A 15,828-nucleotide genomic window follows, 5' to 3' on the forward strand; every position below is an offset into this window, starting at 1 on the left:
GGTTTTAAAATGTTCCAACACATGGAAAATGATATTTCAATGGTGTAAACTGAAGTAGATTTAGGAACTATCTATATAGGCCCTGGAGAAAAAAATATTATATTTTCTTTACATTATAGAATTATGCTAAGAAAGTATACAAAATATTAATGAGTATGTTAAATGTTGAATTTGTATGTAAACTTCTAAAGTAAAATGATTTAAAAATACTTAGTGAGAAATTTCAGTATTTTTCTGGGAATTTAAGACATTTATGTCAGGAATAATACTTGAACTGGCAACTGCAATTCCCAGTCAAGTTTCTCAATGATCTCTTTACTTCTTGATAGTCACCATCAACTTGGACTTCATTTGGCTCAGTTGGTGATGCAACTTAAAACCATTTTAACAAATTATTTAAAATATTTAGTCAAAATTATACTTAAAATACTTAATAGCCCCTCCTTTTTTATTGACAAAATTTTGAAATTTGAGGGAATAATGTATTGGTTTTTTTCCGCTCACCAGGGATAATTTATTTTTCCCCAGGAATAATGTACATGGGATTCCAATCCATAGCAAACATTTCAAAATAACAATGGAGTGCTAACTATAGAATGTGCATGCATTGTTAGAGCAGTTTTCCTGCACCTGTTTTAGAGACCACCTAATGGGCACATCAGCAGAAAATGGACAAAAGTTTCTAATATACTTGAAGGCATAGATTTGGGGCTGCTTCCTAGAGCAGCACTTGCCAGAGTCCTGTTTCTTACCACCCTCCTCTTACCTACACCACACCTGTAACCAGTCACACCTAGGCTTCTTGAATCATCAATTGTTCTAGTGTTCTGGACCATAGATTTATTAAAGGCAGAGGCCCCCGCAGATTGTTCAAAGTGTTGCAGGCGATTCTGACAGGTAGCGAATAGCAGATTTGGCTCTTTGTAATCTTCAGCTGCAAGACAGGTGGGGTTAGAAGTGGACTATCCGTGCTCACTCTGCCCAGATCCCCTCCCCACTCCCTCTACCCCCACTTGAAGAGTCACAGTCAAGGCTGCTTGCTGACAGTGGTGACTGACCCCAGGACTTTGGCCACCCCATGGTTGGAAGGGCTCAGTACCTCCTGGCACTTACACTCCAGAAGGGCACACCCATTGGAGTCCAGGTGGAAAAAAAACTAGTTACCCATGTCTCAAAAGGCAACCACTATGAACATTTTAGTTTATAGTAGTACTTCCTTTAAATAAAAAAAATCACCCAAGAGATATTGTTAATATATAGGCATACCCCACTTTATTGCACTTTGCTTTATTGTGTTTTACAGATGTTGCATTTCTTACAAATTGAAGGGAAGTCCCTCTACCAGTGAAAGATTACAACTCACTTGATTGTGGTGGTCTGGAACTAAATTCGCATATTCTCGAGGTATACCTGTATATATAATTTTATATCCTCTATGTTCACTTAACATTGTAACATAACCATTTCTCCCATTACATTAAAAACGCTTCATAAACCTTTTAAAAAATGGCTTAAAAAGAGTTTATTATCTTTACTCTTTCCCAGAAGGAAAATTTGTGTGAGGGGTAAAAATTATATACCTAGATGTAGAAATTGAAGGCAAATAGATGCTCATCACTATATTAAAGAATTACCAGTAATTGTAGTTTTCCCTTACCTGAGTTTGGTGAATGCCTTTCGGTGGTTTCTTTCCTAAAGTAACAGGTCTTTTTTTCTATGATAAGGCCAGAGCGTAGTTGCATAAAGTACACCTGGCAAATTTCTTTGCCCTTCTGTTGGGATTCTAAACAAATGAAAAAAATGTGATACTGTTTCATTCCATCCATTTTCTTTTTTTTTCTAAAATATATTTTTATTGATTTTAGAGAGGAAGGGAGAGTGGGAGAGAGAGAGAGAGAAACATCAACGATGAGAGAGAATCATTGATTAAATGCCTTCTACACGCCCCACACTGGGGATCGAGCCCACAATCCGGGCATGTACCCTGACTAGAAATCAAAGCGTGACCTCCTGGTTCATTGGTCGACACTCAACCACTGAGCCACATCGGCTGGGCATTCATCCATTTTCATCCTTTTACAAATGCTGAGTGTAGCAGACCAAGAAAGAAACTGCAGATCCATGGTATTTTGTCAGAAACTTTGGGCCAGTTCTGTTTCAAGATTCAAAGTTTTTTAGATTTTAGAATTGTCATGTAGAACATATGTGGTATATATTTAGCACTCCCAGCAGGGACTAGGGCAGTAACCCAAATTCAAAAATTAATAATATTGTAGTGAAATATAGAAAATTGTATATAAGGTGGAATAAAGACCTCATGGTGATTCGGCTCAGGCTTTAACAGTTAAGTGAATTTAGATCATATTTTGCTGTCAAATGAGTTATAAAGAACTTTAGGTCTTTAGAAAAAAATTTTCTTTTTCAGAATTCCATATAAGGGAATGTGGACCTACATCCAACATATATCAATCTTTGCCTCACTGAGGAGAGACTCTTATGGTCATATGAAGTCTGTAATTTTTTCTACTTATCTAGAATATACTTTTAACAATTTTGGAGGCATGGCTGTAGTCTGTAAAGGTTATTGATTTTAAAAATAGCTGTCATTTACTAAGTGTCTGCAGTGAACCAACCACTGTGCTAATAATTTTACATACTATATCATTTAATCCTTCATAATAATATAGCAAGCAAGGCAGGTATTATTCTCCTCATTCTACAAATGATGATCTAGAAGTCATGACACCCAAAGTTACAGGTCTGGTGAGAAGTTGTGACTCAAGTATATCTAATATTAAAGATACTCTTTACGTCCAGCTGGTAGCTCAGTGGTTGAGCATCGACTTATGAATCAAGAGGTCATGGTTCAATTCCTGGTCAGGGCACATGCCCAGGTTGCAGGCTTGATCCCCAATAGGGGGCATGCAGGAGGCAGCCGATCAATGATTCTCATCACTGATGTTTTTATCTCTTTCGCTCCTTTCCTCCCTGAAGTCAATAAAATATATATCTTTTTTTAAAAGATATTTTTTTCATCTACCTCTAAGAAAATATTATAGTGCAGTTTTAGGGACTAACAAAATATAAGCTTAAATCATTTGAATTAAAAAATATTAATTATCCAGTAATTCTAATTTTATTAGAATTTAATTTAATTAGCCAAAGAAAAATTAAAGTCTAAAGTAAAAATAATTTGCTACTTGGAAATCAAAAAAAGACTTTCAGAGTTAAGTAGAAAAGAAAGTTGTAACACCTGAGTCAAAGGAACTCAACTTTCAACATTATAGTAAGTAAATGAGTTATCAAGCAATTTCAGAAAATGAAAATAATTACTTGTGACTTTGGGATTCATTCTATGATCTTTTTTTTATTCTCTAAGATTTGCCTTACTAGTATGCTTTTAAAAGTCAAATAGAATAAACATTTGTTAGCTACCATTTTGAATTATCTATATTTTGCCTCCATTTTAGATGGGCATCTACCTTTAAGAATCTTCAACTATCTGAGCAAGGCAAGATTACTTAATTATACTCACATCCACCCTGGAATTCCTTAACATTGCTTCAAATTCAGAAATATCAACTATGGTATTGCACATTAATATAATGTTTTTAGAGTTACAAAGATAATTTACAAAGCTGTGCCAGAGCCAGCATTGAACTTGGTCTCTTGATAACTAATTTAATACAATATTTTACTTACTGTATCAATTTTCTCTTCAGAGTTAAAAGGTATAAGATGATACTGTAAGCATTCTCATTCCTTATATGCTTATCAGTATCCCATAGTGACATGACAGGCGTGTCTTATATTCAGAGTGGACTCTTTGGGGAATGGGATATGGGTCTTGGGTAGTTTGAAGTGAGGGTCAAGATATTAAAGTATTGTGGATGTTCAAGAAGAGACAGACTGAAGATATGGATGTACAGGCTAGCATCTAAGGCAGCAGTTCTCAACCTGTGGGTTGCGACCCCTTTGGGGGTCGAACGACCCTTTCACAGGGGTCGCCTAAGACCATCGGAAAACACATATTGAATATATAATTACATATTGTTTTTGTGATTAATCACTATGCTTTGGTTATGTTCAATTTGTAACAATGAAAATACGTCCTGCATATCATATGTTTACATTACAATTCATAACAGTAGCAAAATTAATTTTATGTCATATTTACGTTATGAAGTAGCAACGAAAATAATTTTATGGTTGGTGGTCACCACAACATGAGGAACTGTATTAAAGGGTCGTGGCATTAGGAAGGCTGAGAACTACTGATCTAGTGGGACAAACACTGGCTGTAATTCATTGGGGGTGATTATAGTTGAAATATTAAAGATGCTTTACATTGGGAGTATTTGAAAGAAGGTATACTTTGGTGTTCAGGGCAGCTGAAAATGTGGTGTGAGGGTTGTGTTCTCAGGAGGAAACACAAAGCTGACATGGCCATGGGAGCAGTGTAGGAGAGAGTGCTCCACTGGGGTCAGAGGCCCAGGTCAAGCTCATGTAAGGGCTGTTGCCACTTTCTCAGTCTCCATCATATTTGCTGTCTGAGGGCAGTGTCTTACTATAGCTTTTAAGAAAATAACTAGAGTTATGGCTGCTCTCAGTTCTGTCCCAGGGGCTCTGCCTCTCAGAGTCCCAGCAACTGCTGTAAACCTCGGAGAGAAAGCTGCCTTCGAGTTCCGACCGAAGCCAGACAGTCCCGCTTCTCCCGTTTGAGTCTGGGTCCCGAGAGACTCGCCCGGATCTGGAGCTCAGAGTCTGAAACTCCCTCCCGATTGAAAACAACGACCGCGCCCTCCGCTGCCAGCCCGCTCCGCGCGCGTGCTCCGCACCCGAGTATTTCACTTCAGCACTGCGCCTCCTCTGGGTATGATATTCTCTTTCCTCCTAGTTGAATTTCCACTCAGCCAGCCTTCCTCTGGTTCTGGATGATGTCCGTTCCGTCTTTAGTTGTTTTTTTTTTGTTGTTTTTTTTTTTTTTTTTTTTTTGAGGTGGTTGTTCGAGGCAGCAATCTCCAGCGTTAACCTATGCCGCCATCTTGGTTTCTCCAATTTCCTTCTTTTTTAAGGCTGAATGGTATTCCACTGTATGGGTGTACTATTTTTTTTATCTATTCATTTATTGATGGACACCTGGCTTTCTTCCTTCTTTCCTCCCTGCCTCCCTTGTTTTAATTTTTAAAAATCTCTGGGCCAGCCCTATCTGGTTTGGCTCAGTGGATAGAGCGTTGGCCTGCGGACTGAAGGGTCCCGGGTTCGATTCCAGTCAAGGGCACACGCCCGGGTTGCGGGCTCGATCCCCAGTGGGTGGCGTACAGGAGGCAGCCATCAATGATTCTCTCTCAGCATTGATATTTTTATCTTTCTCTCCCTCTCCCTCCCTCTCTGAAATCAATAAAACTATATTTTAAAAGAAAATCTCTGGGCCAAACAGCATGATGACAATTATAAAGGAATTTTAAAAGAAAAGTAGGGTCATGGCCCTTCCTATACAGATTTTCCACGACCCTCTGTTCCCTACTGGTTTTTGTCCATATGCAGTCCTTCTAAATGCAGATTCTGTGCAGTCTTGTCTTCTGTTTCCTGTGAAGCCTAATCTTTTTTTCATCGCCTCATGTTGGACTTTTTGACAAATGAGTTCAAGATAGTGCATGCATTTTTTTAAATGCACAACTGTAAAAATCTTTCCCTGTTGGCTTTTGTAATTTCTCATCATTTTGAATAATAAAATTATTTTGAAATTTGGAAAAAAAAAAGAAAAGAAAATAACTAATTTCACCATAGCTTCAGCATGTTGAAATTCTCAGGCATTTCTGGTGAGTAAATTGGGAGGGGCCTGGAAATCTGCCTGTAATTTTGCCACTTGGGTACCCAGACTATGATTGACAGGAACTACAGAAGCAAATCACTTCACCTTTCATTTCTTCCCCAAACACTTTTTCACCATGATGTTTTCTCACTGCTTACTACCTTTTACCTGTCTGTGGCATTTGACTTTAGGGACCACATCCTTCTTTGATCCCTTCTTCCCTTATTGTCAGGTCACCATTTTCCTTAGATTCTTCTTGTTTCTCTCTGATCAGTCTGTCTTGGTCTCTCTGTTAGTTCTTTCTTCTTTACCTGCTCCTAAATGTTGGTGTTCCTCAGGATTTTGCCCTTTGCCTTTTGCTCTTATTCTAGACTTTATTTCTGAGCAATATTACTTACTCCAATGACTTCAATCATCTTTTTATATACTGACTAGAGGCCCATTGAATGAAGAGATTCGTGCAATAGGCCTTCCCTTGCCCTGGCTGCCGGCACCGGTTTTCCTCCGGCACCCGGGACCCAGGCCTTCGCTCCGAATGGAGCCTTCAGTCTTTGCGGCTCTGGACAGATCCTTCAGTCTTCGCTCCGCTGCTTCACCTCTACATATGCAAATTAACCGCCATCTTTGTTGGGTTAATTTGCATACTGCCCTGATTGGCTGGTGAGCATAGTGGAGGGACGGTTAATTTACATGTTCGTCTATTATTAGGTAAGACTAGAGGCCCGGTGCACAAAAATTTGTGCACTCGGGGGGGGGTGTCCCTCAGCCCGGCCTGTGCCCTCTCGCAGTCTGGGACCCCTCGAGAGATAATGACCTGCTGGCTTAGGCCTGCTCCCGGGTGGCAGAGGGCAGGCCCAATCCCTAGGTGCAGCCCCTGGTCGGGCTCAGAGCAGGGCTGATTGGGGAGTTGGGGCACCGCCCTGTCATGCACAGAGCAGGGCAGATTGGGAGGTTGTGATGCCACCCTCAGTCATGCTCAGGGTAGGGCCAATTGGGGGGTTGGGGCACCGTCCCCTGTCACACTCAAGGCAGGGCCCATCAGGGGGTTGGGGCACCGCCCTCTATCACCCACAGAGGAGGGCCGATGAGGGGGTTGGGGCGCCGCCACTCTCACACTCAGGGCACGGCCGATGGGGAGGTTATGGCTCTACCCCGTCACACACAGAGCAGGGCCCGTGGGCGGGGGGGGGGGTTGGGGAGCTCCCCCCTATCAGGCACAGAGCAGGGCTGCTCAGGGGGTTGGGGCCCCACCCCCTGTCACACACAGAGCCGCAGGGCAATCAGGGGGTTTGGGCGCTGCCCCCTGTCACGCTGATCCCGGTGCCGGGAGGCATATTACCCTTTTACTATATAGGGTAGAGGCCTGGTGCATGGGTGGGGCCAGCTTGTTTGCCCTGAAGGGTGTCCTGGATCAGGGTGGGGGTCCCCACTGGGGTGCCTGGCCAGTCTGGGTGAGGGGCTGAGGGCTGTTTTCAGGCTGGGAGTGACTGAAGTTCCCAACCGCTCCTTTTTTTCTTTTTTTTTCTTTTTTTATTCTGGGCCAGCTTTACCTTGAGGCTTGGCTCCAGCTCAGTAGGTTTCTGGCCTTTGCTTACAATGTTGCGAATCTGCTGGCTGAAGTCCGGAGGTATTTGTTACAATGTTTCTTAAACTGCCAGCTCAGAGGCCTGCAGCGGCAGGCGGGGAACGTTGGTTTCCTCCGTAACTGAGGCAAGCAAGCCTCATGTTAGTTTCAAGCTGCCTGGTTGACGGCCGCCATCTTAGCTGACAGATAATTTGCATATCGCACTGATTAGCCAATGAAAAGGGTAGCGGTCGTATGCCAATTACCATGTTTCTCTTTTATTAGTGTAGATGACTCCTTAAACTGTAACTCTATCTTTATTCTCTCTCCTGAGTTTTATAGCTGTTGCTCTTTCTCCACAGGGCATTTTGACTTCAGCTACCATAAAGCATCTCTATTCTATCTATGTAAAGCCTCATTAACTCTGGACACCTCTACCTCCTTCAAATTCAAATTATACTCACAATAATAATTTTTTTTTACTCTTTCCTACCCCCAATATATTCGTCATGAATTCTCTATCTTGAAAAACAGTACCACTATTATACCATGGTCTGCCCAATTCTTAAATCAGAAAGTTGAGAAACATCCATTTTTCCTTCTTTATCTTTCAATTTATTTTATATGTCACTAAATCTTCATGATTTCACCTTCTGAAAGTGTGTGAAATTTAGTCTTTCCTTTCCTTCCTGCTGTCTTAGGTCAGGCCCTCATTATTAGTCCCCTAGATTAGTGGTCGGCAAACTCATTAGTCAACAGAGCCAAATATCAACAGTACAATGACTGAAATTTCTTTTGAGAGCCACATTTTTTAAACTTACACTATATAGGTAGGTACATTGTTATTAACTTAATTAGGGTACTCCTACGGCTTACGAAGAGCCACACTCAAGGGGCCAAAGATCCGTATGTGGCTCGTGAGCTGCAGTTTGATGACCACGGCCCTAGATGAATGTAGTAGATTTCTGACAAGTCTTAGTTTCTACACTTGTCCCCTCAATCTCTCTTCACACCACCACCAGTGTGACTTTTGTAAAATAAAAATATGTTGTAATTCCCACCGATTAAACATTTCCAATGATTCTCTACTGTCCACAAACTCCTTCACTGTAACAGAAGATTTTCCATGGAAAGACACAAACTAAAGTGTGTGATCTCTACCCAGCTCTATCATGTAGGAATATGAGCCAGTGTTACTAGATCTTCAGACTTTTTGACAAAACCACACATTCAGATTTTTATGCCAAATCTCCTAATCTTTAATTGTTGCCTCAATTGAGAAACAACATCAATAATAGTGTTCAGGCCAAATAAAATACTTCAATAATAGTGTTCAGGCCAAATAAAATACTTCAATAATAGTGTTCAGGCCAAATAAAATACTTCTGCTGGATGAATCTCTCAAGGCTCCCTATATTGTGACCTCTGGCTGTATGCATACAAAAGCTGGATTGTCAGGGAAGGGAAGGGAAAGAATTGATGGAGAAGAGGAAGTAGCAGAGGAGAATGGACTAACCCTGGGGAGTAGCCCCTGGAAACTTGGAATGGGATGATTTTTAGGAGGGGCTACCCTCCAGCTCATGAAGTGCTCCTGTACCTCCTTGGCACTAAAATGAAATGGCATGGTGGTGACCAGAACTCATAGGGGACCTGACTGTATGGATACCTGTAGTGGTTGGATAATGAGTTTTGTGGTGTTGTGACCTGTGGAATGTGTCAGATAATGTTAGCCCAAGGGAGGAAAAGTAATTAAAATGAACTTTTTGTTTTGTTTTTTTTGCTTGAGGGCTCAGAGCATTTTCTTTGGAAAAATGTGACATTTTTGCACCCTGGGTTTTGAGAAGTGGTTCATACCTGTCACACACCTCACAGCTGTCAGGTTTGGGGCCAGGAGTGTTTACTAGTAAATAATGACAATTTTAGTGTTAAACTGAGCCAATATTATTGGAAAGGAAGATCTGCTAAGGGACAATTAAAATACAGTGGAGCCTTGACTTACGAGTGTCCCGACTAACAAGTTTTTTGAGATACGAGCTGTCTCTTGGCCGATTTTTTGCTTTGAGTTGAGTTGTGAGCTAAAATTCGGGTTACGAGCCAGCTTCAGACACCCCACCGCTAGTTGGCGCAGTGAACTTCACAGTGATTTGACATACGAGTAATTTGAGTTACAAACTCCGTCACAGAACGAATTAAACTCATAAGTCAAGGCCCCACTGTAATGTAATATTAATATAAGTGATTTGGGGGATATCTTTATTACTGTTTTTTTAAATGGTGTAAATAAGCCACTGCAACCTTAAAGGGGAAGTTACATTTTAATTTTTGCATCAATGCCATTAACTCTGCTGTAAACTCCAGCCTGCTCCCTTATTCCAGTATCTTAAAGAGTCCAAATCTCCTGAGGTACAAAAACAATACATTCTTTATTAAGAGGGAATTTGGGATGCAGAGTCACTTCCACTGAGTCACTGTTTCTACATAGAGCAGTTTGACTCAGACTCAGATTAAAAAAAAAAAAAAACTAACAAGTATGATTTCCTGGCCATTTAGAAATCACAGTCAAATTAGTGTTTTCCCTGGCTACCAAAGAACACTGTGGGTGAGCCAGAGCCTTAGGGAGGACAGAAATGATGTACTTTAACACTGCTTTCTCTTCTAGCCTTAAAGATGTTCAGGGAAATGGAGAGGAGCCCAAAGAACAAGGCTATGCAGTCTCCATCATCATTCCCCATCCTCTGTTTTTGCTCTAGCACACCAAGGGCTCTCTTAACTCCTTTGTATAACTGCTCCTTATGAAGAACATAAGTATAAATTTGTATAATTATTGCCTAGGATAGGTAATATAAGGATCAAAGAAGTATATAGCCCTTTTATTCTAAAGCTATGGCTTCTACTTGGTTCTTTTTACCCTTCAATTTATTACAAACCCTTTGAGTTTGTAACTGGATAGACTTGAGCACCATTTGGTCAAATCTGCTTTCTGTGGGGCCTGGATTATTCAAATATTTTCACTTGTATTCTCTCTTTTATCAAAAATTGCAAGTTAAGACCACAAGCTTGATACACCAAAAGTCTTAATAAATGTTTACTGAATGAAAGTGGATCAGTTTAAATTTTGTTAATTAATTGGGGAAAAGTTTTGGGGATTTGGTGGTAGGAGGTGTGGGTGGAAAGAAGGGATTGATATGAAGGGCTATAAATATGTTTATCACTATTACCAGGTTTAAATTATCTGAGCTATTTTTGTCCTGTGATGCATCAAATAAGTAAAAGTTGGATATAGTCTGTTTAAAACCAAATGCTGCTGTACTGCACACTTATGAGACATCCCTTTTAATTTCAGCTCTTGTATTCTTAGTAACTTTTGTATGATAGTATGTATGAACATTTGGATAATAAAGATTTGATAACAGATAAAAATAGTGTGTAAAGTAATCAGAAATGCTTAAGTCCTTACTTCTTAACCTGGGAGATTTTGCCGAGGCTTTTCCTGCTGAGTTGTTCATAGTTGCTGGGGGAATTTTGGTGGTTGAATACTTCATTTCAGACCTTATTTTTCAGGCTTCTGTTGGACTAAATATAGTATTAGTTCAATTGTCTTAACCTGAAAACAAAAAGAAACAATTGTGGTTAAGTCAATATACAATTGATAACACAACTACCAAGAGAAAATTATTATTTTAGTAAAATTTGAACATAGTATTCTGAATATGTATCTATGCTGGAATATAGGACAAAAAGAACTACAAAGAAATCTTGAACTTCACTTAATGGTTTTGTTATTGATGGTAATATTGGTATTGGAATTCTGAGACCATTTGCTATATTATACAATACAGTAAATAAGTAGATGTTTGTCTTAGGATTTTCACTGTAGGAGAAAGGACAAATATAAAATAAAAGAATCCAAGAAGAAATTACTATGATGTTAAATTTGAATCAGTAATATTGGTATACCTATATCTTAGTTTCCAAGTACTTTTTTCATTAAAGGGAACTGGAACTATAGATGTGGGCTGGGAAAGTAGAAGTGGACATGGAATATGTTGTGCCAGAAAGCAGTGTCATTCAAAAACTAGTGAGGTTGTGTCAAAAGGATACATGAAGGTTCTTCTGCTGGCCAAATTTGGGACAGTTTGACATCAAAAGGAATAATGATGGTAATTGACTATAATGCATTTGATGAAAAAAACCCAAAAACCCACAAGTCCATAGCATTTATCAAGAAAGAATAAATGAGGAATTTATTTATTACAGAAGAATGATAAAATTAGAAAAATCACCATCCTCCAGTCCCCAATTAATGCTTGATCATCGGTGGACTGCAGTACTCTACTGAAAGACCCTGGAGTTCTCTGTCATAAATTGCAGAAAATTCCATATTCTTTCAGTAGGGTTCTGCAATCTGGCTTCATCATCAAGGTAAGGCAGTGATACTGTGGTTCGTGGGGAAAATGGGACTTCTTCTCTAGTCTTAAAATCTCTCTGACATTGCTGAATTCTACTATAGTTATTGCTTCCTTTATTAAGCATTGCCTTTTATTTTCTAGGTTAAACAAAATAAAATCCAAATTATTGGATTGGCTACCATTGAAATCTCTTCATATTGCCCAGCTTTTCTAGCAGGGTAAGGAAGCAGCATTGAGTTCCTGGGTCAAAGGACTCATTGGAAGATAAACTTCATGCACCTTTAATTTTGTCCCTGGCCAACCCCAAATAGGCTAAAATTTTCTTGTGTAGATGGAGTAGAATCTTCCATGCAGCCATACTATGTTCAGACAGTTTCATGAGCAAAATCCTTCAATGATAGGGCAGTTGAGGACTCCCTCTTCTGCCCCTGAGAATGAATATTATCCTCACAGAGCTTGAGGGCCTCACATAAATCCTTATCTTCTTTCTCTGATTTTTTCACCTTTACTGTCAAGAACACTTAGAAGTAAAGAGTCTTGGACATTCTTTTACTGAGCTCCTAACTTTATAGATGAGTGGGCCCAGTAAAACTGAAAAATTAAGTGCCTTGCTCAGGATCACATAAGCTGAACTGGGACCAGAATCTGTTATTCCAGAGCTTCCCTACCCTGTCTCCTTTTCTTCCCCATCCAAATGTAGGAATAAAAGAATCAGAACTGGGAGTTTAACTTCAAATGCTTATCAGTGATGGCGAACCTTTTGAGCTCGGCGTGTCAGCATTTTGAAAAACCTTAACTTAACTCTGATGCCCTGTCACATATAGAAATTTTTTGATAATTGCAACCATAGTAAAACAAAGATTATATTTTTGATATTTATTTTATATATTTAAATGCCATTTAACAAAGAAAAATCAACCAAAAAATGAGTTTGTGTGTCACCTCTGACATGTGTGTCATAGGTTTGCCATCATTGGCTTAGCTGGTTGTCCAACTTCTTTGAAATAATACATTTTTAAATATGGTAGTTAACTTAATTTAATTTAATATGGTAGTTAATCATAACATGGGATAGTGCAGGTCAATAACCTTATTGTAATTAAACTTTAAATTGTACAGAAAATAAGTCAAACAGTAATCTGCACATAGTAAGCATTCAGGTATACTACTTTACTGATAGCATGAAAATTGCATTGCTGGGTTTTTATTGTTTTCTCTTTTATCCATGGATGATTATGCCCTAGAAAAAAAATTCCCCTGGATACACATTAAAAAGCAAACAAACATAAAATGTTACATTTTCAAATAAATCTAGGAAATGTTCAATCTATATTCCATTTCTTGGGAAGTCAGAACTTACATTAGCATAGTAAAGGTGATGACAGTCCTTCACTGAAAAATCATGGGTATCTTTGTTTAATTATTTTCAGTAATTACTTAATTTTGTAAATAATCACTCCCTCTATTAATACCCCTATGGACTAGTTTGAGAGAACACACTTGGAGGAACTCTGCTCTAAACCCTTAGCTTGCAGAGTTAAGCAAGGTAGATTAGAAACTGAAATACCACATTTATGATGGAGTCACTGACACAGAGAAAGCTGGCTGTTTTTTAAGAATCACATGGTAAGTCAAAAGCATAGTCAGGAAATATTCTACTGCTAGAAATTTATGCTACCAATGAACTTACAAAGACTTACCAAGAATCAGAAAATCCTATTCTAAAAAACAAAGCATTCTCTTTAAACAACCTACAAATCTCTTACTAAAAAAAAAAATACCATCACTCCTTTCACTATTTTTTCAGACTTAAAGTTTACTCTTTACTCTCCTACTTTTAAATAAAAATATTTCAGACTATATCACAATATAAACATTAATTTTTTGTGCTGCTTTTCCAATAACAAGGCAAATATTTTTGCACACTGGTTATGATACTCACCTAAGTTATAAACAATGAAGTGCTGGTTTCCAATGATGAGGTTTCCTGTCGTTAACATTTGGTAGTAGTTGAGGCAGTTATATTCTAACTCTGCTTATATACACACACTTGGATTAAGCAATATTGAGTGACAGCATTTGATGAATGAGGCAATGCAAATAGAGCCAGTTGAGTAGGTTAGAATGAATAAGAACATGTTTTGTTCCCATAGCATAATCCTAAACAGAGCGTTTACATTATTTTAACTATAGTACTTTCAATGAGTTTTCTCAGTTAATCATTAATTTTTATCAAACCTCTATGACATGGACTCTAGTTAGTGTTTATTGCTCAGTATACAGAATTTAAGGGAACAGATTATTTAATTGCCTTTCTCTTTTCTACAAAGTTTAAAACTTGTGAAGTATTTTTTTTTGTTTATAAAAATGATGTATATGCACTTAGAAAATGTGTAATTGACAGGAAAGCATATATGCTATAGATTCTGACTTTTTCTTTCAATGTAGAAATACTGTGCATATCTATTTTTTATAAAAAAGTAGAATCACACTACAAATATTTTTTAAGTTGATTTTTCTCATTTTCTAATTAACACTACACCATGAATACTTGAGATGTCAGAAATATTATTTTACAAGAAGCATTATAAATAGTATTCAATCATATAAGTATGCCAAAACTAATCGTTTTTTGATTAACACTTTGGCTGTTTCTAGTTTTTCCTTTCTTTTCTCTAAAAAAAAAAAAAAAAAAAAAAAAAAAAAAATTATTGCCCTAACTGGTTTGGCTCAGTTGATAGAGCATCGGCCTGCAGACTGAAAGGTCCCAGGTTTGATTCCGGTCAAGGGCATGTACCTTGGTTGTGGGCACATCCTCAGTAGGAGGTGTGCAGGAGGCAGCTGATCGATGTTTCTCTCTCATTGATGTTTCTAACTCTCGATCTCTCTCCCTTCCTCTGTAAAAAATCAATAAAATATTTTTAAAAAATAAAAAATAAAAAGATAAAAAAAATTTATTGTTGACAGTATTACAGTTGTCTTCCATTTTACCCACCTCTGACCCCTCTACCCAGCTTCTGCCCCACCTCAGGCCCCATGGATTTTACATATATGCAAATAGTTCTTTGGTTAATCACTTCCTGTCCCCTTCACCCCCTCTTTTTTTCCCCTAATATCACCAGTGTTGCAACTGACAGCTGTGTGTGTGTGTGTGTGTGTTCTGATTCTTAGTAAATCTTTGTAAGTTCATTGGTAGCATGAATTCCTAGCAGTAGAATTGCTGTACCAAAGGGTACATGCATCTTCTATTTTAATAGATATTACCCAATTAACTTCCTGTAGTTTGTATTGATTTATAATTGTTTCAACAATCCATGTTCATGCCTTTTTCTTTACTGCCTTAGCAGCAATGAGTGTCATCACCTTTAAAATGTTTGTCTTTCTATAGAGAGGACAATACTTCATACTTTCAATTTTTTTATTATTTAGTGAGATTGAGCATTTTTAAAAAACATATCTGTTGTCAATTTAAATAAATTGTTAATTTATATGAACTCTTTGTAAATTAAGAAATTAAATCCTTGTCTGTGATATGTGTTGAAAATTTTTTTCCACTATAATTTGTCTTTAGACTTTGTTAATGGTATTTTTTCTTCACACATAAGTTTTCAAATATTCTGAGGTAAAATTTAATCAATGTTTTCTTTTAGAAATTCTGGATTTTGTGCTTGGCTTCTAAAGGACTCCCTCCTCTTTTCAAAGATTATAAATAAATTATGACATTTTCTAAAACTCTTATAACTTACTATTTAAAACCTAAATTTTTGATTCACTATTACATTTAGTGTAAAGAATAGGTTAGGCCTGGCTGGCATGGCTCAGTGGTTGAGCATCAACCTATGAACCAAGAGGTCATGGTTCAATTCCTGGTCAGGGCACATGCCTGGGCTTTGGGCTCAATCCCCAATGTGAGGCATGCAGGAGGCAGCCCATCAATGATTCTCTCTCATCATTGATGTTTCTCTCTCTCTCTCTCTCTCTCTCTCTCTCCCTCTCTCCCCTTCCCTTCCTCCCCCCCTCCTTCTCCCTTTCTTCCTGAA

General features: G+C 38.3%; 1 protein-coding gene across 7 annotated transcripts in view; it reads right to left on the reverse strand.

Moving 5' to 3' along the window:
• IL33 (interleukin 33) overlaps nucleotides 1-15,828 on the reverse strand; it is a 48,516-nt gene that overhangs the window by 7,676 nt on the left and 25,012 nt on the right. For 2 of the 7 annotated variants that reach the window (XM_059656690.1, XM_059656693.1), the window contains exons 1-4: nucleotides 13,731-13,992; nucleotides 10,837-10,983; nucleotides 1,658-1,783; nucleotides 767-934 (exon numbers count right to left, since the gene is read on the reverse strand). In XM_059656690.1, the coding sequence (XP_059512673.1) occupies nucleotides 767-934; nucleotides 1,658-1,783; nucleotides 10,837-10,921 (379 nt within the window). In that variant the 5' untranslated portion in view covers nucleotides 10,922-10,983; nucleotides 13,731-13,992. Of the gene's footprint in view, nucleotides 1-766; nucleotides 935-1,657; nucleotides 1,784-10,836; nucleotides 10,984-13,730; nucleotides 13,996-15,828 lie in introns of those variants that run through there. The other 5 variants (XM_059656688.1, XM_059656694.1, XM_059656691.1 and 2 more) reach the window with 5 other exon arrangements.

This window comes from Myotis daubentonii, chromosome 11, assembly GCF_963259705.1.
Source record: "Myotis daubentonii chromosome 11, mMyoDau2.1, whole genome shotgun sequence".
NCBI classification, from domain to species: Eukaryota; Metazoa; Chordata; class Mammalia; order Chiroptera; family Vespertilionidae; genus Myotis; species Myotis daubentonii.